The sequence below is a fragment of the Mobula hypostoma genome, chromosome 3, assembly GCF_963921235.1.
Source record: "Mobula hypostoma chromosome 3, sMobHyp1.1, whole genome shotgun sequence".
Taxonomy (NCBI): Eukaryota; Metazoa; Chordata; class Chondrichthyes; order Myliobatiformes; family Myliobatidae; genus Mobula; species Mobula hypostoma.
In genome coordinates this window covers 125,052,141-125,077,338 of record NC_086099.1, presented here as the reverse complement: position 1 = coordinate 125,077,338, position 25,198 = coordinate 125,052,141, and the positions used below count along the sequence as shown (strand labels likewise).

The following is a 25,198-nucleotide window of genomic DNA, read 5'->3' as shown; positions in this document are numbered from 1 at the left end:
TAATGTAAGGAAGGACAAGCCAATGACGGGGTACAAATGCAAACAGAGGGAATTGTATCACAGAGACTAAATTCAAAATGGTGAGGAATGCAGGACTGAAGTTGCTGTATTTAAATGTGCATAGCATTTGGATAAGGTGGATGAACTCGTAGTGCAATTAGAGATTGGCCGGTATGACGTTGTGGGCATCACTGAGTCGTGGCTGTAAGAAGGCCATAGTTGGGAATGTCAAAGGATATGCTTTGTATCGAAAGGACCGGCAGGAAGGCGTGGACAGTGGTGTGGCTCTGTTGGTAAGAAATGGAATTACATCTTTAGAAAGAGAAGGGTCAGAGAATATTGAATCTTTGTGGGTGGAGTTAAGAAATTGCAAGGTGAAAAAAAAACATTTTTCGGGAATCATATATAGGCCTCCAAATAGTAGCCAAGATGTGCAGTTGAGATTACAAGGGGAGGTGGAAAAGGCATGCAATAAGGGTAATGACACAATTGTAATGGGGGATTTCAATATGCAAGCGGATAGGGAAAAGCAGGTTGGTGTCAGATCGCAAGGGGAGAATCTGTTAAATGCCTTCGAGATGACTTTTCAGAGCAGCTTGTGTTTGAGTCTACTTGGGGAAAAGCTATCTTGCATTGGGTTTTGTGTAATAACCCAGATCTTTTTAAGGAGCTTAACATAAAGGAACCCTTAGGAGGCAGTGATCATAACATGATTGAACTCATAGTGCAATTTGAGAGGGAGAAGCATAACTCACATGTATCCGTATCACAGTGGAATAAAAGGAATTACAGAGGCATGAGAGGGGAGCTTGCCCAGGTGGATTGGAGGAGGATACTGGTGGGGATGACGGCAGAGCAGAGACAGCTGAAGTTTCTAGATATAGTTGACAAGGTGCAGGATAGATATGTCCCACAGAGGAAGAAGTTCTCAAATAGCAGGGGTGGCTGACAAAGGAAGTTAAGGACTGCATAAAAGCCAGGGAAAGGGCATTTAAGATAGTAAAAGTGAGTGGGAAGTTGGATGATTGGGGAGCTTTTAAAATGCAACAAAATGCAACTAAAAAGGCTTTAAGAAGGGAAAAGATGAAATGTGAGAGCAAACTAGTCAATAATATAAAGCAGGATACCAAAGGTTTTTCCGTTATATAAAGAGTAAAAGGGAGGCGACAGTTAATATTGGGCGACTGGAAAATGATGCTGGTGAGGTACTAATGGGGGATAAGGAAAGGGAAGATGAACTTAATGGGCACTTTGCATCTGTCTTCACTGTGGAAGGCAGTAGCGGTGTGCCAGAGGTCCATGAGTGTCAGGGAGCAGGAGTGAGTGCCATTGCTATTACAAAGGAAAAAGTGCTAGTCAGATTCAAAGGTCTTAGGGTGGATAAGTCACCTGGGCCAGATGGACTACATCCCAGAGTCCTGAGAGAGGTTGCTGACGAGATAACGGATGCATTGATTATGATCTTTGGTTCTAAGAATCACTTGTTCTGGCATGGTCCCAGAACACTGGAAGATTTCAAACGTCACTCCACTCTTTAACAAGGGAGGAAGGCAAATAAGGGAAATTATAGGCCAGTTAGCCTAAGCTCAATGGTTGGGGAAGTGTTGGAGTCTGTTATTAAAGGTGAGGTTTTGAGGTACTTGGAGACTAATGACAAAATAAGTCAAAGTCAGCATGGTTTCTGGAAAGGGAAATCTCGCCTGAAACATCTGCTAGATTTCTTCAAGGAAGTAACAAACAGGGTGGACAGTCAGTGGATGTCATTTTCTTGGATTTTTAGAAGGCTTTTGACAAGGTGCCACACATGAAGTTGCTTTAACAAGATAAAATCCTATGGTGTTACAGGAAAGATACTGGCATGGATAGAGGAATGGCTGACAGGCAGGAGACAGAAAGTGGGAATAAAAGGGGCCTTTTCTGGCTGGCTGCTAGTGACTAGTGGTGTTCCTCGGGTCAGTATTGGGACGGCTGCTTTTCACATTGTTTGTCAATGATTTAGATAATGGAATTGATAGTTTTGTGGCAAAGTTTGCAGATGATACGAAGATAGGTGGAGGGGTAGGTAGTGCTGAGGAAGCAATGTGATTGCAGCAGGACTTAGACAAATTGGAAGAATGGGGGGAAAGTGGCAGATGGAATACAGTGTTGGGAAATGAATGATAATGCATTTTGGTAAAAGGAACAATAGTGCAGACTATTATTTAAATGGGTAGAAGGTTCAAACATCAGAAGTGCAGAAGGAATTAGGAGTCCTCATGCAAGACTCCCAGAAAGTTAATTTACAGGTTGAGTCTGTGGTAAAGAAGGCAAATGCAATGTTGTCATTTATTTCAAGAGGAGTAGAATGTAAAAGCTAGGAGGAATATAAAAGCTAGGAGATGATACTGAACCTTCATAAGACATGTCAGACTGCACTTAGAGTATTGTCAACTGTTTTGGGCCCCATATCTCCGAAAGGCTGTGTTGTCATTGGAGACAGTCCAGAGGAGGTACACGAGGATGATTCCAGGAATGAAGGGGTTAACATATGAGGGGTGTTTGGCAGCTTTGGGCCTGTACCCACTGGAATTTTGAAGAAGGGGCAGAGATCTCATTGAAACCTACTGAATGTTGAAAGGACTAGATAGGGTCAATATGGAGAGGATGTTTCCTCTGGTAGGAGTATCCAGAACTGGAGGGCACAGACTCAAAATTGAGTGGCGATCCTTTAGAACAGAGGTAAGGAGGAAGTTTTTAGCCAGAGATGAGTGAATTGGTGGAATGCTTTGCCATGGACTGCGTAGAGGCCAAGTCCGTTCATATATTTAAGGGGGAATTTGATCATTTTCCGATCGGTCAGGGCATCAAAGGATATGGTGTATGGGTTGAGTGGGATCCAAGATCACCCATGATGGATGACGAAGCAGAAGTAATGGGCTGAATGGCCTAATTCTGCTCCTATGTCATAGGGTCTTATGGTCTTATGCACCAGTGTTCAATGCCAAGTCCTTCCATACTGGCAAATTCAGCCTTTGCTGGGTTTTCTGCTGAAAATTCAGCATTTCTGGGTCCAGTCTACATGCGTGGGCATAGACTGTCAGGCCAGTTGTGGGAATATGGTGTCCAACCCTCATGTTTTGTGTCTGTGGTGGAGAATGTGGGCTGAGTGAGGTTCGGGTATTCACTCAGAGTTGAGTAAACTCACATGCTGTGGTGCATGCGCATGATAGAGTCATTGTGGGAAACTTACTGGGGGAGCAGGGTAATGACCCAACGTCCTTGGCATCCACAAGCCGGCAGTTCTTAAGATCGACTAACAGCGCTTGGACTCACAGGAAATCTGCACTGAACAGAGGTCCAGCCACTTTATTCAGGACAAAGCCCCACGTGTAACGTTACTCACTGAAGCAGAGCGTCACCCATAAGTCTGGATCCTGCTACTGTTGGCAGCCTCCAGCGAGGTTTTGTCGCTCTTTGCCTTCTCATTATTGGGCGATGCTGGCAGCACACTCACTTGAGCACCAGTGTCACACAGAAAGTGTCGTCCTGAGAGAATATCCGTAATGTACAGTAGACGACGCTGGCAGCTGGAATCCACGGTGTTCGCAGACCTCTGATGTCCTGATGAGCTGGCACTGCTGAAGCTGCAAGGCGGAGGACGTTTAACGTTGCTACGAAAGCGAGTGTGGTAAAAGCACAGGCCCAGCATCACCTGTTTTGCAGCTGCGGGTGTCTTTATGTTGGGGGCCTTGCTGACTGGGCTTATTGAGGTAGAGAAAGGAGGAGGAATGATGCACCGCTGCCCGGCTGAGTGCAGACAATCAGCCATTTAACAAGCTCCCTATAGACCTCCACAGGTGCATTAGCGAGTGAGCGAACTTGTTCAGGTATTTGCTGCATGAAGAGTTCTCTAAAAATAAAACCAGGATGCTGATTTCCCAGGAGAGACAGCATGTGGTCCATATGATCTGAAGGGCTACAGCATCACCGAGGCTGAGCAAGGAGAGCAACTGTTTTGGCACGCTCAGACTCTGGAAGTCCAAAAGTCTGTAAAAGGTGAGCTTTCAGCAATCGCTATTTATTGTGTTCAGGCAGATATTCAAGCAGACTTACCCCTCTCGCAGCCGTGGAATTTCTGAGCGATGCTACCACATAGAGATATTTGGCGTCATCCACTGTGCTTTCTTGCACAGCCAATTGGGCCTCTGGTTGTTCAAACCAAGCAATGACATTTTTCAGCCCATTTTCCAGCTCCCTCTGCAAGCCATCATAGCGTTCCTCTCTGTCCACTATATCGCCAGTCTTGGTGTTGTCCGCAAAATTGCTGATCCAGTTAACCACATTATCATCCAGATCATTGATATTAATCAGTGTTTCCAAACCTTTTTCAGGCCAATGCCCCTCCCCCCAGCATTTTCTTATTTGCCAACACCACTTGGGCACAATATACTTTCCGGCGTGCCCATAGTGTAAAACCATGTCCACCATATGCCAATGAGATAAATTATTCTGCTTTAAGTTTTTATTTGTCTTTAAACCTAGCTTACACAGTACCTGTGCACTGTACAGCAGCTTGGATATCAATGTGATCCTTGAGCTTGATAGTCTTTAGCAAGAGTTCAAATATCTGGTTCAGGTTGTGACAGCAAAAGCCCCAAGTCCACACGCGTAACAATGTCCAAGCGGTTTTTGTTTCTGGTGAGTCTGCGGTTCACTGCACTGCACCCTCTTTCAACAAGGCAGAAGGATGGAAATGCAAGGAAGAGCAGTTTGGCTCTTCTCCAAAGACTAGGAAACTTTGTCTGACAGTATAGCCACATCCAACATAAGCCGTCATTTTTGAAAAGCATTTTTGCTTCTTCGTCATTCTGAATTTCGATCATTTCTTCTTGCAAGCTCTCTTCCTGTTCTTCCACCTTACAAAGAAATGGATTAATTACCCAGTTCGGAATTTCCAGGTCATTCAATCCTTGAATCGATTCTAAAAATCCTTCTTCAGTGACTGCAGGTGCAAGCTGTACTCTTGCAAATCACTGTCTGTGAAAGAACGTGCCATACTTTCCATGCAGGGAAACTATGAGAGCATTTTTCTCCCAATGTTTTGCTTATATATTTTCAACTTTCTGATAAAAGTGGACTCTGCACTTTTTGCCTGGATTATATTGAAATTCTCACTCTGCAGTTTCATATTTGGAATGTTCATTTTGTCATTCAGATTGGCTAGGTATACCACATCTCCATGTAGAAGTTCGATCTTGTTTCCCAAACTCTTCTCAACTTTGAGCAAAAGTTCAACCAGTGTCAAAAAGATCAAAGAAATCTTTTAAGCAGCTGCCTTTTGACAGCCAACACACTTCAGTGTGAAGAAGCAAGTGTTGAAACTCTTAAACAACAGGAATTCTGCAGATGCTGGAAATTCAAGCAACACACATAAAAGTTGCTGGTGAACGCAGCAGGCCAGGCAGCATCTCTAGGAAGAGGTGCAGTCGACGTTTTAGACCGAGACCCTTCGAAGGGTCTCAGCCTGAAACATCGACTGCACCTCTTCCTAGGGATGCTGCCTGGCCTGCTGCGTTCACCAGCAACTTTTATGTGTGTTGTTGAAACTCTTCATTGTTATCTTGGAATAACTAGCAAAATATTCTGCTATTTAATGGATGAGCTTTAATTTTGTTGATAGCAGATATTGCAAGAGTCAAAGTCCTGTCCCAAGCCTTTGTGGCTCATCAGGCTGGTGCTTATGCTGAGTCATGCTTGAAAAAAGTTGCTGGCTGAGGTTTTTGGCTCCGAGATGTTGAAGATGAACTACGCAATGGATTGAAAACAGACTTAGAATTTCTCTTTCCCATTCTGACATATAGACTTCTCATTCCTATTCCAATATGTCAATCCATGGCCACCTCTACTGTCGCAATGAGGCCACACTCAGGTTGGAGGAACAACTCCTTGTATTCTGTCTGGGAAGCCTCCAACCAGATGGCATGAACATTGATTTCTTGAACTTCCAGTAATGCCCCCACACCCCCCACCCTCTGCTTCTCCTGTCCCATCCCCTTTTCCCTCTCTCACCTTCTCTCCTTACCTGTCCATTGCCTTCCACTGGTGCTACTCCCATCTTTTCCTTCTTCCATGGCCTTCTATCCTCACCTATCAGACTCCCCGTTCTCCAGCCCTGTATCTCTTTCACCAATCAATTTCCCAGTGATTTACTTCATTCCTCCCCCTCCCAGTTTCACCTATCACCCTGTGTTTCTCTCTCCCTTCCCCCACCTTTTAAATCTACTCATTTTTTTCTCCCGTCCTGCTGAAGGTTCTCGACCCGAAACATGGCCTGTGCTTTTTTCCATAGATGCTGCCAGGTCTGCAGAGCTCCTCCAGCATTTTGTGTGTGTTGCTTGGATTTCCAGCATCTGCAGATTTAATGCCACTAAACCAGCATGGTGCCCTGTCATAATGGTGTTCCATCTGTTGCACAAGAAATCATGTTCTTAATTAAAATACTTTTATCCTTAATATACACTTCGATCTCATTGTAGTTTGATTCTCTGTTGATAATTGTTTTAACCTTTACAAAAGAGAATCTCTTCATAAACTTTTCCATTTTTGATAAACCATACATATGCCATTAGTAATGCCTTGTTGTCTCATACAGTTGACTCATCCAGTTGTATCCCAAATTCTATTTTTTGTAACTCTGTGCATTGTTGATATTCAATGTCTTCACTCATTTTGTCAATACAATGAGTTACAGAGTTATTTCTCAGAGGAATTGATTTTAAAATGCCGCTGTCTATTTTGAGAACAGTGGTGAGCACTTCTGATACAGCAGGCATTATTAATCTTTCACCAATTGTATGAGTTTTTCCACACTTTGCTCTCATTTCGGAAATGTTATAACAAGCAATGAGACCACTATCAAAGTCATCTTTTGGCTTTCTTGGCAAATGACTGAATTGTGCATCGCTATTCAAATGCTTCTTTCATCTTCTGGAACTGAATAATACCATAAATAGACTTTTCAGGGGAGTGTTCCTGCAATCTTCATGGTTTCTTGCCCTCATTAGAGAGTACAGTATTACAAATAAGACACATGGGGCATCACTGATCTGACAGGAACAGAATTAAACCAAACTCCAGGTATGTAACATTGTCTTGATGCACTTTCTGTAGTTTCTATTTCTTAGCAGGATTAGCATTTAAGGCTTCACCACCTTCAGCCACGTAGAGATCACGCGGTACATATTTATCCACCATTAACGGGGCTAAATTAAAATAAAAAATTAACACAAACTGCGAATGTCTATTGGATCAACACACATAAAAATTGCTGGTGAACGCAGCAGGCCAGGCAGCATCTATAGGAAGAGGTACAGTCAAAGTTTCGGGCTGAGACCCTTCGTCAGGACTAACTGAAAGAAGAGCTAGTAAGAGATTTGGGAGAGGGAGATCCAAAATGATAGGAGAAGACAGGAGGGGGAGGGATGGAGCCAAGAGTTGGACAGTGGATTGGCAAAAGGGATATGAGAGGATCGTGGGACGGGAAGCCGAGGGAGAAAGAAAGAGGGAGGAGGGAAGCCCAGAGGATGGGCAATAATGGATGGGGTATGAGGGGAAGGTGGGGCATTAACGGAAGTTAGAGAAGTCAATGTTCATGCCATTAGGTTGGAGGCTACCCAGACGGAATATAAAGTCTTGTTCCTCCAACCTGAGTGTGGCTTCATTTTTACAGTAGAGGAGGCCATGGATAGACATATCAGAATGGAAATGGGATGTGGAATTAAAATGTGTGGCCACTGGGAGATCCTGCTTTCTCTGGTGGACAGAGCGTAGGTGTTCAACAAAACGGTCTCCAGTCTGCGTCGGGTCTCGTCAATATATAGAAGATCGGGAGCACCGGACGCAGTATATCACCCCAGCCGACTCACAAGTGAAGTGTCGCCTCACCTGGAAGGACTGTCCGGGGCCCTGAATGGTGGTGAGGGAGGAAGTGTAAGGGCATTTGTAGCAATTTTTTCCAAATTGTTCCAGCAATTTTTAATGTGTGTTGCTTGAAATTCCAGCATCTGCAGATTTCCTCATGTATGCCTATTGGATATTGATGACGGCAGTGAGTTGACACGGTCAGGCAGGTCTTGTGCCTCAAACTACTTACTGCCTCCCTGCCCCCCAAGAATCTTGAACAACACCCCCCAATGATTTGTATTTCCCCTAACGTGTAACCACACCGATTAGGAATCACTGATACAGATGATAAACAACAAAGGACCCAGTACCGATCCCTGTGGCACACCACTAGTCACAGGCCTCCAGTCAGAGAGGCAGCCCTCTACTACCACTCTCTGGCCTCTCTTGCAAAGTCAATGTCTAATCTAATTTACTACCTCAACCTGAATGCCGAGCCACCGAACCTTCTTGACTAGCCTTCCATGCGGAACCTTGTCAAGTACCTTACTGAAGTCCATGTAGACAACATCCACTGCCTTGCCTTCATCCACCTTCCTGGTAACTTCCTCAAAGAAATCTATAAGATTGGTTAGACGTGACATACCACACACCCATGCTGACTGCCCTTAATCAGTCCATTTCTATCCAAATACTTGTATATCCTGTCCCTAGAATACCTTCCAATAACTTTCCTGCAACTGACGTCAGACTCACTGGCCTATAATTTCCTGTTTTCTGCCTAACAGCAGAACAACATTGGCTATCTCCCAATCCTCTGGTACTTCTCCTGTCACTAAGGATGTTTTAAATATCTCTGCTGGGCCCCGGCAATTTCTGCACTTGCCTCCCAAAGGGTCTGAGGGAACACCTTGTCAACCTTGGGGATTTATCCACCCTGATTTGCCTCATGGTAGCAAACACCTCCTCCTCTGCAATCTGTACAGGGTCCATGAAGTTGATGCGGCTTTGCTTTGCTTCCATAGACTCTGCATCTGTCTCCCGAGTAAATACAGATGCAAGGAAAGCATTTAAGATCTTCCTCCATCCGTTTTAGCTCCACACATGGATTACCGTTCCAGTCTTCCAGAGGACCAATTTTTGTCTCTTGCAATTGTTTTGCTCTTAGTATATCAGAAGGATTCTGCAGATATGTTAAGAGCAAAAAGATTGCATGGACCACAACCTCTGGCTGTTTGCCTTCCCTAAGAATGCTGAAGACTCGATGTGAGATATCCCAGATCCTGGCACCCAGGGGGCAACATTCCTTACGGGAATCTTGTTCTTGCTCACAGGATATCCTGTCCATTCCCCTACCTAATGAACCCCCATCAACACAGCATGCCTCTTCACCCTCCCCCCATCCTTCCCTTCTGAGTAACAGAGGCAGACTCAGTGCCAGTGACCCCACCCCTGTGACTTTCCTTTGTTAGGTCACCAGCCCCCCCAACAGTATCCAAACTGATATACCTTTTATTGAGGGGAATGGCCTCATGGCTGCTCTGCACCGGCTCCGTAACCCCTTTCCCCTTGCTGACTGTCACCCAGTTCCTTTGTCCTGCACATTTGGTTTAAGTATCTCTTGATATGTCTTATCTATCGCCCCTGAATGATCTGGAGTTCATCCAGCTCCAGCTCCAACTCCTTAACATGGATTGGTAGAAGATGCAGCTTCTTGCAGTTGTAGTCATCAGGAACATGGGAAACCTCCCTGCCTTCCCACATCCCACAAGAGGAGCATTCAACTATACTGCCTCGCATCTCTACTGTCCTAACTGAGCAGATGTAAAGAAGGGAAGGGGAAAAAAAACAAACTAGACCTTTTCTTTTCTTTTCTTTGCTTTCTATGACTCAAAATTGAAGAGCTCTGACGATGACCACTAAACTTGCCCCTGTCTTCCTTTAACTTGCTCTTGCCAATCAATCCCAAATGCTGATTGGTCATTTGTCAGACTTCATTTACGCTGCTGTGATCCTCTCTGCATTTTTCTACTTGGGCAGCAGACCTGAGTGAAAATTCCCTCCTCTCAACTTCTGAGGTCTGGATTTGTTGCTGGTCAATGTGCTGACAGGTTGCAGTTGAAATCTCTGCTAAATCTAATTTGCATAATTCCAAACATACAGGCTTCAATAAACCCATAGAGTCTAACAATATAATGCAATATAAATGATTGTTTTTCTCTTTCCGTGAAACAGTAATGGCTGAGTATTTAGCAATGCAATGAAATATACTTAAAAAGACCAACCGTTTTCTTCTTTCGATTGTTCTTTCTTTCCTCTCCTTTCTGTAGGTGTATACCTCAGATAAATATGTGATTTGTGACAAATATGATTATATGATATATATGTACAGTATCTGAAATACATCTTATGGAAATGTTTGTTTGACAATGAACTTCAATAAAAAATGAATTACAAAAAAAAAGACAATATTGAACAATTCTGAACTTTTGAAGAAGTAGAGAGGCTACAGAAGGACTTAGACAGATTAGAAGAATCAGCAAAGAACTGACAGATGGAATGCAGGGCCATGAAATATATGGTCATGCACTTTGGTAGAAGAAATGGAGAGAAAATACAAATCACTGGGGTGCAAAGGGATTTGGGCGTCCTTGTGCAGGATTCCCTAAAGGTTAATTTATAGGTCGAGTTTGTGGTGAGGAAGGCAAATCTATCCTAGCACTCATTTCAAGAGATCTAGAATATAAAAGCAAGGATGCAATGTTGAGACTTTATAAAGCACTGGTGAGGCCTCATTTGGTGTATTGTTAGTAGGTTTGGACCCCTTATTTTAGAAAGGATGTGCTGAATCTTGAGAGGGTTCAAAGGAGGTTCATGAAAATGAATCCAGGATTGATTGGTTTGTCACATAAAGAGCATTTGATGGCTCTGGGCCTGTATTCACTAGAATTCAGAAGAATGAGGGGTAACCTCATCGAAACCTATTGAATAGTGAAAGGACTTCAATGTATGTGGAGAGGATGTTTCCCATGGTAAGTTAGTCTAAGACCAGAGGACACAGCCTCAGAATAGAGGGCATACTTTTAGAATAAAGATGAGAAAGAATTTCTTTAGCCAGAGAGTGGTGAATCTGTGGAATTCTTTGTCACAGGCAGCTGTGGATGCCAAGTCTTTATGTATATTTAAGACAGAAGTTGATAGCTTCTTGATTGGTCATGGCAAAAAGGGATGCAGGGAGAAGGCAGGAAGTTGGGGCTGAGAGGAGAATTGGATCAGTCATGATGAAATAGTGGAGCAGATTCGATGGGCCGAATGGTCTAATTCTGCTCCTATATCTTATGGTCTGATTGAGTTCAGAAACTATTCAGTTTCTCAGCAAATCAGATTTGATTGGAGAAAATTGAAAATGCACCCTTTAGTACCCATCCATCAAGAAAATGAGAAAATTTGAATCATCTTAAAAGAAACCAACGGCTTGACTCCCAAAGTTTTGACCACAGGGTGTGTTTTATGAGGCCAGTTTTATAAGGAAGGTCTACTCCAATCAAATGAATTTTTAGCCATATAAAAACACACTGCAGGAAACCCAGATATTGACTGGATATAACTGAACGTAATTCCACATCACTTTTACTGTTTTGGGATTCATCTCTGTAATGACTGACTAAGTTTAACAAATACAGATGGGCCCCCTCAATTCACATTCTGGTGGTTCTCATAGCAGCCGTCAAAGATTTGTATTGAATGATACAGCTAGCACAACTCTTCTTAAAAAAAAGTCAGTTGATTGGCATTGCCCTGAATACAGTATAAATACTCACCCTGCCCTGTGAACAGACTACTGCTGAAGGCTTCATACAATTGTCACCATCAGCTTCAATAGGTATTTCTCACCAGAGGTACATTGAGTATCTGTGTGAAATGTGTTGGAGTGACCAATGGAAGGAAGGTTGTGTGGGGCCACCTACCATCTTTGAGTTGTACATGTCCAAATCCAATGCGAAATACCACATTACCTACTTGAGAAAGTCCCCAATACAGATTGCCGTGTAATCAGATTTAGTAAAAAAGGACTAGTGTCCACTCTGGAAAGGGTGGAATCTCTATTTTCCATTTTGCTTTCAGGTGGGAAAGAAAAGGGAGAGAGAGAGGACAGAGTAAAAGAGAACATAAGAGGGCTGATGAGGAAAAGGGAGGGAGTGGAGAAAGAGTGAGATTGAGGAAGAACAGTCGTGTATTCTTCACTCCTGTACAGCAAAATCCACGACATCCAGAATCAATATAAACTATCATCCACAACAGCACATTACCAAATGCAGAGTCTCTTCAATAATGTCCAGTCTTCAGTTGTTCCACATTACTTCTGTCTGTACACTTGTTACTCCCCAATGTGATAAACACTGATGTTATGCCTCATATTGATGCTAGGGATAACATCCATAAACTGTAAGTTACTCTAAGATACACCATTGCTAAACAGCACAATTTATACCGCTGTAAAAATATCTCTTCTCCAACACCTCGGAGGCAGGATGGAGATACATCTCTATCAAATGAAGTGCAAGGGGCTTCTTCCCTCTCCTAGACTGCAGGTCACCCTTGCCCCCCGATCAGGGTCATGGTCACGTGAAGCCACGGGAGCAGGTGGTGGATGGTCCTATGAGCACCTGTTGCAGATCACAGTGGTTATGCAACCATTGACGCCAAGCAGATAGTCTCTGAAGAGTATCGATGATGACTGGGTCATCTAGCTTTCAAAGAGACTGCTCAGAAGAAGGCAATGGCAAACGACTTCTGTAGAAAATGAGACCATGATTGTCTACATCATACAACATGGCACATAATGATGATGATCTCCAAAACCACAATGCACACCCAGCTATGGTAACAAGCCGTTTTCAGCAAATGCTGGGCATATCAACTTCAATTGTCATGAAACCCACTAGTACCTACCATCTGAAACCTGTACTTCTGATATCTCAGTTAACAAATGCCAGTGCCAGCCTTACTTATCATTGTGTATGCAGTACTTTCAGATGATAAAACCAGAGGGCATTGGTTTGATTTGAGGCGTAGATTTGAAGGATGGGAGTCTACAGGCCGTATGCTAGAAATGGGATTAGTATTGATGCTCAGTACAGCTGTGATGGGCCAATAAGTCCTGCAGGAGATGCCAATGATAATGCATAATCATTGTAACACAGAGAGTACTGTGCAAAAGTCTATATATATATAGCTTGGGTGCCGAAGACTTTTGCAAAGTACTGTAGTAGTTGGATGTATTGCACTGCGATGCTGCCACAAAAAATAAATCACGACATGTGAGTGATGATAAGCCTGATTCTGATACGGGTCTCTGTTGTTGAGAGTGGGATGGGAGTAGGGAGAGGGGAATCATAGTTCGGGAAAGTGAAAGGGGAGAGAGCAGGAAATACCAGGGAGACCTTCTGTAATGATCAATAAACCAATTGATTGGAATCAAGTGACCTTGCCTGGTGTCTCAAGGCTTGGTGTGTCTGCACCCGCACCACCCCCACCCCTGGCATTCCTTCTCCACTACCTCTCCCACACACCTCCCACAGCGCCACCCTCACCATTCCCAACATCCTTTGCTCCTGCCAGATTTATACTCACTCTCCGCTCCTCATTGAGAAATACAGTATTGTGCAAAAGTCTGACGCATCCTAGATATATATCTGTGCCTTAAACTTTTGAACAGTACTGTACCATCACCAGTGTAGTTGGCATTGCCAGTCACTGTAACAACTGATATATATATTTAGTTATTGCTTGGCTTTGTTAATCACAGAACCCTCACCAGGCACCTTTATGTATGATGACAATGCAATACACAACGGCACTTTATATCTCCATTCACCATCAGACCTGTGACCCTTTAATCAATCACTGTCTGACCTGATAATTACAATTGCCATTCAGAAAATCATCTCTAATTTTATTGAATTAATTGTTCTGACAATGTGTGGAAGTTGCAGTAAAGACAACAATAGCCTGGGGCAGTTACAGGCAAGTGTGAACACTGGAGACACCACTGCTTCATTACAGAGGAGATCGACTGTGACAGTATGTACTCAAGCCAGACAAATGAGGGTTCTGTAGTGAGCCTTTTCCAGAAAGATCTGCCTAAAACATTCCGTCCCCTTACTCGTTTAAGGGGTGCTGGGAACAGATGAGGTTGGAATAATAGAAGGATGTGAAACTTACCCAACAACGAAGGCCCAATTATCTTTACTGACTTCAAAATGTCATCACCTGTCTGCTTGAAGTTTCGATTGACTTTAACACCTCTATTGTGAATGGCGATTGATCTTACAAGTAAAGAATTCAAACATATACAATTTACAGTCATCCATATCCAATAAGCCTATTCTGTATAAAAATAGCAGTGTTTTGTTCGGACTTCAGAACTGCGTGGGTGACGGGGCCATACTTCTCTCCTTGTAAAATAAAAATATATGTTTGAGTCATAAGAGTGCGTCTGTTCTGGGCTCAGTCTCTTTAATTTATTATCGGTGATGACAGTTACTTCGACATGCATCTAAACCGTGCTTAATTCCAAAGCTGATCTACATCTCCCACTTCTACCTTCAGTGGAATAACATTGAAAGATATCTCCAGTTCAGAGCAAAACAACCCTTGGACTTTGTATTACAGTGCAGTGCTTGTCATTGTTACATAAAATACACAGAAAAATGAGTTCATTAGCCAATCCTTTATTCCTACCACATAGTACAGTCTCTTTTGTGTGAGCTGAATGGTTTCATAGGTGTGGTATCAAAAAGTTCTTTCTGTGAATTATCCATAAATCATTAAGCAAAAAAAAACAAACAGTACAGTTGGTAGATTATATTTTATTATTGTTGGAAATGTAATAATAAGCTGTCAAGTTGCCCAATAAACTTTAAACTGTTCTTCACAACAGAAGAAGTTAAAATATTTACTTGTCAAGCATTGAGTTAATAGAAACTGGAATGAATTTTTGGCTATTGCCACTGTAGTCATGTTAGTACATTACATTAAAGAAAAAAATGAGAAACAATAACAGAGAGATTAAAGATGATATGAAAGCTGGGGTGATTGGATGAAATTATCGGTAGCACTAGTAAAGTGGTTTCACTATGCTGAGATGTGTAACCGTCACTAACTGTTAGAGCTTTAACAATGAGTTAACTTAAGCATCTCTGATATCTATTTTGAGAATTGCTTTCTTCTCGTTAGACATAGTGGCTGAAACAAATATACCCCTTTTTGTGATGTTCAGAGACGGGTTACCCTTTCCCAGCGATGTCTTTGTGAAGGAAGCCGATTCCGTTAGCTCGTTGTACATCTTGTTATATAAGTTGTTGTCAGTCGGAGTGGGTATGTCAGGGACATACAGAGCATACTCAATGCTATATTTGTTGTAGTCGTAAGGGTTGGAAACCAGCAGGGAGATCTGGGTGTTACCAAAACGGTAGCTCAGCACTCCAACAGTGCCACAAGCTGTGTAGGGAGTCTTGATGAAGACGCACACTCCTTTCTGTCCCCGGTCAATGGTGGGGGGTGGTGGACTGTATACTCGGCCACTGTAATTGTAGGTCCTGAGAGAGACAAATCACAACTGTATTATGATCTTCAAGCAACACACATCAAAGTTGCTGGTGAACGCAGCAGGCCAGGCAGCATCTCTAGGAAGAGGTACAGTCGACGTTTTGGGCCGAGACCCTTCGTCAGGACTAACTGAAGGAAGAGCTAGTAAGAGATTTGAAAGTGGGAGGGGGATCTCCCCCTCCCCCTCCCACTTTCAAATCTCTTACTAGCTCTTCCTTCAGTTAGTCCTGACGAAGGGTCTCAGCCCAAAACGTCGACTGTACCTCTTCCTAGAGATGCTGCCTGGCCTGCTGCGTTAACCAGCAACTTTGATGTGTGTTGCTTGAATTTTCACATCTGCAGAATTCCTCATGTTTATTGTTACGAGAATACACATAAAATTAAGATGTTTGCTGGCCTGGGCTAGCATCAGTGGCATCAGCAGTTGGTCTGCCACCTGCCCTCAGGGGAAGGAGAGATAAGGAACAATGGAGCAGCGTCTGGAGATGTGTAATGGAGAGACGTGGGAGAGGGAGCTGTCTGGAGCGGCTCCCCCTTTGAACCCTGAACTGTTTGAAGTGATGGACAGGCGATACCCCAGCAGGGGGATAAAAAGGGGACAGGTTCGCTAAGACAGGGACACACGCCACCCGAGGTAACGAGACCCTGGAAGCGGTACGCTTCTCACGAGTGGGTGAGAAGTACCAGACAACGACAAGGGTGGAAAGGTACGATCAGCGGGAACCCGGTGTGTGTCCGCCCTTGCCTGGGTGCCGGGTTCACTGCAGAGGATCGACCGCATCTGGAGGAGGGGTCACAGTCGGTGACCTCAGGTGACATCACCAAGGACCCGCCCAAAAGTTGCTTGTGAGCCATCCCGCCGGTCTGTGAGTGAAGCCGTTCTGAATGATCAGTTGTTCCTGTTCTCTCTGTCTCTCTTCCCCCACCTTGTCCATCGCCATGGCAACGATTACTGCGAACTGAACTACTAACTGGACTGAACTTTGAGTCATTTTGAAATTGGTCATTTACCCCTAGACAACGATAGAGCTTGATTGATGCTGTTATCTTACTTCTGTGCACATGTGTGTTTATCATCACTGAACTGTTGCATTTATTATCCTTTCGATTACTGTGTTGCTTGTTTCTTTAATAAAACTTTCTTAGTTCTAGTACTCCAGACTCCAACCGAGTGATCCATTTCTGCTGGTTTGGCAACCCAGTTACGGGGTACGTAACATAAGGTATTATGATCTTGTGAAGTGCACTATTTCTCACCATTCTTTAGATATCACATTGCTTCGTCCTTTATATGTAGAAAAATCACCATCTTCACATATCTGACATAAAGGCATGCAAGCTAAAATACCTTGTATTTAAAAGTGGGAATACCATCAATAAAGTGAAAGATTCCAAAGCAGTTCTGATATGAAGCTGGACACATTGCTAGACGGGATGGTATTAGAGCAAAATTTGGAGAGTGAGCTAGAGAAGGACAAAGGGTTTGAATTCTTGATACCTTTATAGTTCGGACAGCTGAAAGTAAGCCTGTCTGTGGTAGAACAATTAATTCAGAATTGGTAAAACAGAGATTGATGAGGCTGTAGAACTGAAAGAGTTAAAGATTTGGGAAGGAACATTTGAAATCAATGATCAGAAAAGGAGAATCAAGGCATTGCTTAACTGTGTTCAGGCCACAGAGCTTTTCTGTAGAGGAAAAAGATGGGAGATAAATGGCATGAAAAGGCCTGTTTAGTGAATTATGTGTTTTGAAAAATGCGTCTGAAAAGTGGATCAAGTGCGACTGTAAATTGGTAATGGGCATGACAGTCCTTGGTGTCAGTTCTGATGTGGGCAGCAGAGCTGAGCTGGTTAACACTGAGTGGAAAATGGGAGCCTGGCCAAGTTGGAGCCAGAGTTTTTTCTGAACTCAGCCAAGCATCTGGATCTCTAAATTTTGATCCTGCCTTTCACTTTGAAATGCTGAAGTTTCTGGTTGTAGCAGAAGTATTCATCTTTGGAAGTTGTATTTGTGCATTCATTTGTTTTACTAAAACTGTATCTAATTTTTTTGAGCAAGACAAGATTAGCCTTTTTTTTTGTTTTTTATAAATTCGAATTCTCTAATTTTCCTTGGACACAGAATGATAGCACTAGACTGAATCACCATATTGCATCAAAAATATTTAACTAAACAAAATACTTTGAGCTTTTCTATTCCAATCCAAAGAAAGAAATACAGAGAAATTTACTTACACAGGTTCAGTTAAAACATAAGACATGCTTTTGTTGGAAATTTCAATCCCCACACATCTGGAGGAGTCGACGGTTTCCATTATTTCTTCAATTGACTTGGACATTGTGTAAAATCTGGAAAAGCATAGGTAATTATTGTAAAAAGTGGATATTTTTTGGAAATATATCAACACATTACTTTGAAAAAAAATTGAATTAATTTACTCACCGTGTTTTGCACTGATAAACAATTCAATTTCAGGATTTGGTCCGTTCTCTATATCTGACAGAATATGCTTGCTGTTTGATTCTTGGACTGAGGCAAATGGGAGTATGTTGGAACCAGGGAAACGCCCTTGTGACTGTTCAAGCCTGGAAATACCAGTTGTTTTTTTCTGCTTCCAGATGAAAAATTCCAGCTCAGGATTTCCTGAACTACCCATAACTAACTGCAACTGCATACAAGGCATAGGAGAGAGCTTAAAGTTTATTGCTAAACACTTAAAATGGTTTAATAAATAAGCCCTAATTTTGATACATAATTTTGCACAGAAATATCAGTACATGGTCTCAGATCTACTGCTTATTCTGCATTTGAAATTGACTTCCTTCAGTTTCTTATCCTTTGGTGTTCAGAAGAATCCTCAAGCCTACCTTTCTGGTTATTCCAATGTGCACAATGCTTTGATAAAGATTTTAGATACCCGTCCTAAGGTCTTCTCGTTCTTTTCTTCTACTCCATGTTTGACTGATGCATGTATTATGGCAAACAATGTTTTTTACGAAGTTACACATTGGAAGTTGGTAATGCTATATAAATATCATGTAATTTAAAGATGACAGGTAAGTGCCTGACAAAAATGACTAATCACAATGAACTTTGCTCTCGTGAAGTGCCCACAGACATAAATACATTTCAGGGAGCAATTTGAAAGTAAACATAACTGAGACCTGAAGGAAACATTCCTGTGTCATCAGGGTGCAACTTTTTACAGGAAGCCTTGTGCAACTTGATTCCATCAGTTCAACAACAAACCCACAGGAACTCAAAGTTCAGTGTACATATATGTCACCATATGCAACTCTGAGATTCATTTTCTTGCCGGCATACTCAGTAAATCCATAATAGAATTATAACCATAACAGAATCAACGAAAGACTGTGTCAACTTGAGCATTCAACCAATGTGCAAAAGATAACAGTGTAAAGACAAAATGAAAGAAATAATAATGATAAATAAACAAGCAGTAAATATTAAGAACATGAGATGAAGAGTCCTTGAAAGTGAGTCCATAGCTTATGGGAACATTTCAGTGATGGGGCAAGTGAAGTTGAGTGAAGTTATCCCCTCTGGTTCAGGAGCTTGATGGCTGAGGGGTAATAACTGTTCCTGACCCTGGTGCTGTGACTCCTGAGGTTCCTGTACCTTCTTCCTGATGGCAGCAGTGAGAAGAGAGCACATGCTGGGTGGTGGGAATCCCTGATGATAGATGCTGCATTCCTCTGTCAACGCTTCGTTTGGATGTGTTCAAAGGTGGGGGAGGGCGTTACCCTGATGGATGGGGCCACATTCACTATTTTTGTAGGATTTTCTGGTCAGGGGCATTGGTGTTTTCATACCAGGCTGTGATACAGCCAGTCAATGTGCTCTCCGCTGCTCATCTATGGAAGTTTGTCAAATCTTTGCAAACTCCGAATTAGAGGCACTGCTGTGCTTTGTTGGTAATTGCACATACATGTTGGCCCAGGACAGGCCCTCCAATATAATAACAGTAAGGAATTTGAAGTTGCTGACCCTCCCCACCTTCTGATCTTCTGATGAGGACTGGCTCATGCACCTCTGGTTCCCTTCTAAAGTCAATAATCAGCTCCTTGATTCTGATGACATTGAGTAAGAGGTTGGTTTCATGGCACCCCTCAGCTGGATTTTCAATCTCCCTCCTATAGGGTGATTTGTCACCACCTGTGATTTGGTCTACGACAGTGGTGTCATCAGCAAACTTGAATTTAGCACTGGACCTGTGTTAGCCACACAGTCGTAAGTGTAGAGTGAGTAGAGCAGGGGGCAAAGCACACAGCCCTAAGGTGTATCTGTGCTGATGGAGATCATGGAGGAGATGTTGTTGCCAATCCGAACTGACTGGGGTCTTCAAGTGAGAAGATTGAGGATCCCCTTGCACGAAGAGGTATTGAGGCCAAGGACCTGGAGCTTATTGATGAGTTTTGAGGGGATGATGGAAATGAATGTCGAGCTGTAGTCAATGAAAGGCATCCTGATATATGCATCTTTTGTCATGGTCCGGTCCATGAAGTCCGCATTCCGGTTCACAGTCCAGTCCATCGTTCCTTATTCCAGGTTTTCCAGTTTTCCCTTGTCCTGTTGTGTTCCTTAATTGAGGCACATGATTCCCATTTTGGGCTGGCTACATAAACAGCTCCTGGGTTCAGCTTCAGTTGCTGGACTGTTCCCTTTCCTTCCCCTTCCTTCTGTAGCCCTCACCTGCTACCTTCACCTGCAACCTTGCCTGCTACCTTCACCTGAAGCCTTGCCTGCTACCTCACTTGTGTCCATGCCTCCACTAGGTAGGTCCAGCTGCTTGTCACTACCTTATGTTGAGAACTGTCTCTGTGTCCATGCCTTCACTAGGTAGGTCCAGCTGTTTGCCATTACGTTGAGTTGGGAACTGTGTCTGTGTCCACATGTTCCCTAGATGGGTCTGGCCGTTTGCCACTACCTTGAGTTGGGAACCGTCTCTTTGTGCACGCCTCTGCTGGGTAGGTCCGGCCATTTGCTGCTACCTTGGGTGGTGATCTGTCTCTCAGTACTTTGTGTATGAGTCCTGGCCCTACGTCCTGCTCCCTAGGAGGGGTCCTGACTCTGTGTAGAGCCCCGGCCCCAAGTCCTGTTCCCAAGGAGGGGGTCCCAGCTCTGTGTTCCATGTCCCTGTCCTCCATCGACCAAGGCTCTGCCTTCCTGTCCTCCCTCAACCAAGTCAAGGATACGTGTTCTCATCCTTTTCATGTGCCTCGCCCAGCCCAGGAAGTACCTCGCCCAGCCTGGTGCTGGGGTTCTCTCACCCTTTGCTGGGGTTCCCTCGTCCTGGCCTGGAGTCTCATGTCCAGTCCTGTTGCCACTCCTCATCCTGTAGCCACGTCTTGTCCTCGCCTGGATCTGGGGTCCGAGCCCAAGTCAAGACCTAGGATCCGGGTCCCTGTCCAGTCTCTGGCTTGGAGTCCTTGTCCAGGTTCCAAGTTCTTAGTTCCTCATCCAGGTCCCACTTTCCTAGTCTAGTCCTAGTCCAGGCCCTGTATCCTAGCCTCGTCCAGGCCCTGTGTCTTGTCCAGAACGTTTCTTCCCCACTTCCCTTGCTTGCTTGACACACCTAGTCCTGTTCCTAGTACTTCAGTGTCTGTATCTTGCATTTGGGACCGCACCCAGCGTGCCCCCACCCGCATGACAGAACAGTCCAGACAAATATGGACCCAGCGACACATGCACTGTCATTTTACTCTTGCCACCCAGGTTTCCCTTCTATTAAATACCCTCCCACCCGCCCGTGTTGTCCTTAGTCCTGGAGAGCCTGTTCGGTCTCCAGGAGGCTCCCATAGAGGGGCCGGGGGTGGGGGTGGGGTGGGTACTGTCATGGTCCAGTCCGTGAAATCCGCATTCCGGTTTACGGTCTGGTCCATCATTCCTTATTCCAGGTTTTCCCGTTTTCCCTTGTCCTGTTGTGTGCCTTAATTGAGGCACACAATTCCCATTTTGGGCTGGCTACATAAACAGCTTCTGGGTTCAGCTTCAGTTGCTGGACTGTTCCCTTTCCTTCCCCTTCCTTCTGTAGCCCTCGCCTGCCACCTTCGCCTGAAGCCTTGCCTGCTACCTCGCTTGTGTCCACGCCTCTGCTAGGTAGGACCAGCCGTTTGCCGCTACCTTGAGTTGAGAACTGTCTCTGTGCCCATGCCTTCACTAGGTAGGTCCGGCCATTTGCCGCTACCTTGAGTGGAGATCTGTCTCTCAGCGTTCTGTGTATGAGTCCCAGCCCTATGTCCCACACCCTAGGAGGGGTCCTGCCTCTGTGTAGAGCCCCAACCCCAAGTCCTGTTCCCAAGGAGGGGTCCCGGCTCTACGTTCCATGTTCCTGTTCTCTCATGACCAAGGCTCTGCATTCCTGTTCTCTCATGACCAAAGTTCTATGTTCCTGTTCTCTCACGACCATGGCTCTGCCTTCCTGTCTCCCTCGACCAAGTCAAGGATTCGTGTTCTCGTCCTGTCCATGTGCCTCGCTCAGCCCAGGAGTACCTTGCCCAGCCAGGTGCTGGGGTTCCCTCGTCCTGTCCAGGAGTCTCATGTCCAGTCCTGTTGCCACTCCTCATCCTGTAGCCACGTCTTGTCCTTGCCTGGATCTGGGATCCGAGTCAGAGTCAAGACTCAGGTTCTGGGTCCCTGTCCAGTCTCTGGCTTGGAGTCCTTGTCCAGGTTCCAAGTTCCTAGTTCCTCATCCAGGTCCCGCTTTCCTAGTCTAGTCCTAGTCCAGGCCCTGTATCCTAGCCTCGTCCAGGACCTGTGTCTTGCCCAGAATGTTTCTTCCTCACTTCCCTCGCTTGCTTGACACACCTAGTCCTGTTCCTAGTACTTCAGTGTCTTTGTCTTGCATTTGGGTTCGCTCCCAATGCCCCCCTATGACATCTTTGCCGTCTAGATGTTTCAGGGCTAAGAGAAGAGCCAATGAAGTGGCATCTGCTGTGGACCTGTTGCTCAGCATTTTGTGTGTGTTGAATAAGAGGTTGAAAATGGATTAAATGTAAATACAAGAGGTTCTGCAGATGCTGGAGCTCTTGAGCAATACACACAAAATGCCGGAGGAACGCAGCCTGATGAAAGATCTTGGTCCGAAATGCTGACTGCTTTTCACCCTCCATAGATGTTGCCAGCTTGTTGAGTTCCTCCAGTGTTTTGTGTGTGTTGCTCAAGATTTCCAGCATCTGCAGAATCTCTTGACTTGCTGAGTTCCTTCGGCATTTTGTGTTCTGATGCTTTGGATTAAAATTGCATCTGTTAGGACTTCTAACATCATTTAAACTGGTCAAAGAACTGCAGAAACTGGTTTACCCTAAAGTACAACCTTTGTTTGATATTCTTCCCTCTTTGTGTTGGTTTGACTAATTCCAAGCACATTTATAAACCCTAATGGAAGTTTTCAGCAGATCTCGGATCTCATGGTTCATCCAGGCTTCTGGGGAAGACTGAATGATTTTGTGGGAAAACCCTTGTCTACAACTGTTTTAATAACGTTCATGACCACCATGCTGTATTCATTCAGATCCACTGATGAGTCCCTGAACACGACCCGATCCATTGGCTTGAGGCTTCCCATCATTGCTTCTCTGCCTCCCATGTCCTAATCTCTGGACCTTTGCTCTTTAACAGAAAACAGGGAATTATAGACCGGTTAGCCTGATGTCAGTGGTGGGAAAGATGCTAGCGTCAATTATAAAAGATGAAATTACGACACATCTGGTTAGCAATAACAGGATTGGTCCGAGTCAGCACGGATTTACGAAGGGGAAATTGTGCTTGACTAATCTTCTGGAATTTTTTAAGGATGTAACTATGAAAATGGACAGGGGAGAGCCAGTGGATGTAGTGTACCTGGACTTTCAGAAAGTCTTTGATAAAGTCCCACATAGGAGATTAGTGGGCAAAATTAGGGCACATGGTATTGGGGGCAGAGTACTGACATGGATTGGAAATTGGATGGCTGACAGAAAACAAAGAGTAGTGATTAACGGGTCCCTTTCGGAATGGCAGGCGGTGACCAGTGGGGTACGGTAGGGTTCAGTACTGGGACCGCAGCTGTTTACAATATATATTAATGATTAAGATGAGGGAATTAAAAGTAACAATAGCAAATTTGCTGATGACACAAAGCTGGGTAGCAGTGTGAAATGTGAGGAGGATGTTATGAGAATGCAGGGTGACTTGGACAGGCTGGGTGAGTGGGCAGATGCATGGCAGATGCATTTTAATGCAGATAAATGTGAGGTTGTCTATTTGGACTTTCGGAAGGCCTTTAACAAGGTGCCATACATAAGGCTGATTACCAAGTTAAGAGCACATTGGATTACAGGAAAGTTACTAACATGGTTAGAGCATTTGCTGACTGGGAGGAGGCAGTGAGTGGGAAATAAAAGGATCCTTTTCTGGTTGGCTGCCAGTGACCAATGGTGTTCCGCTGGGGTTGGTGTTAGGACCACTTCTTTTTATGCTGTATATAAATGATTTAGATGATGAAATAGTTGGCTTTGTTGCCAAGTTTGCAGATGATACAAAGGTTGGTGGAGGGCCTGGCAGTGTTGAGGAAACAGGTAGGATGCAGAAGGACTTAGACAGATAAGGAGAATGGGCAAGAAATTGGCAAATGAAATACAATGTTGGAAAATGCATGGTCATCCACTTTGGCAGTAGAAATAAATGTGCAGACTATTTTATAAATGGGGAGAAAATCCAGAAATCTGAGATGCAGAGGGACTTGGGAGTCTTTGTGCAGAACACCCTGAAGGTTAAGTTGCAGGTTGAGTCGGTGGTGAAGAAGGCAAATACTATGTTAGCATTCATTTCAAGAGGTCTAGAACACAAGAGCAAAGATATGATGCTGAGGCTTCATAAGGCATTGGTGAGACCTCACTTTGTGTATTGGGAACAGTTTTGGGCTCCTCATTTTAGAAAAGATGTGCTGGCATTGGAGAGGGTCCAGCGGAGGTTCACAAAGATGATTCCAGGAATGAAAGTCCCCAAGTATGATTTGAAATGCATCAGAATGGACTGTTTCTTGTTTGGTGACGGTATCACGCAGTATCTCAAGCGTTCGATTAATTCTTCAACATTTCTCAGGGTAGCAAAGGTCTATTTCACCAGTGAAACCCTGGAAATTGTTAACAGCTCTCAAAATTCTTCCCAAGGCTCAAAAAACAATGGCAAAATACACTTCTACTTTCCAATATAATGGACGCTGTAATCTGGGGAATGCTCTTATATTACAGCTTATTTATGACATAAACAATTCTTGCTCAGGGATAGAGCAGAATATATTTAATTTCCATTGCTTCAACCTGACTTTTGTTAAAATGACTAAAGCAGCTTTTCACAGAGCCAGTGCAGAATTCAAGCTCTGTAAGAGATTTATACTGCAGCTAAATCACTCATATCTCACAACGCTACTGAACAAATGGATAGTTATCCAACCCTTTGATGGAATCCTGTAACCATCCTGAAGAAACAGTTCCGCAAGCTTCAAACAAAATGAATAGTAAATCAGTTTCTGAAACTCTCAACTATTTCCAGACATACAATCATTGAAAACTCTGATCTTAGTATACTGTATCTTTGATTGGTAATGAGACAGAGCATGGAAAGCAAAGATAAAATCTCCCTCTCAATCATCCAAATGGTTCAAGCTTCCAGTCTGAAAGTTATTTAGAAATCACAATCAGG

The 25,198-nt window shown here is 43.9% G+C and overlaps 1 protein-coding gene across 1 annotated transcript; it reads right to left on the bottom strand.

Moving 5' to 3' along the window:
• Positions 1 to 14,599: 14,599 nt before the first annotated feature.
• Positions 14,600 to 18,089, bottom strand: LOC134343530 (hydra actinoporin-like toxin 7). The gene is made up of 3 exons (XM_063042278.1): positions 17,936 to 18,089; positions 17,728 to 17,841; positions 14,600 to 15,482 (listed from the first exon to the last, which is right to left on the bottom strand). The coding sequence occupies exons 2-3, from the start codon at positions 17,829 to 17,831 to the stop codon at positions 15,074 to 15,076; spliced, it is 513 nt and encodes a 170-aa protein (XP_062898348.1). The 5' UTR covers positions 17,832 to 17,841; positions 17,936 to 18,089; the 3' UTR covers positions 14,600 to 15,073.
• Between the last annotated feature and the right edge of the window lie 7,109 nt (positions 18,090 to 25,198).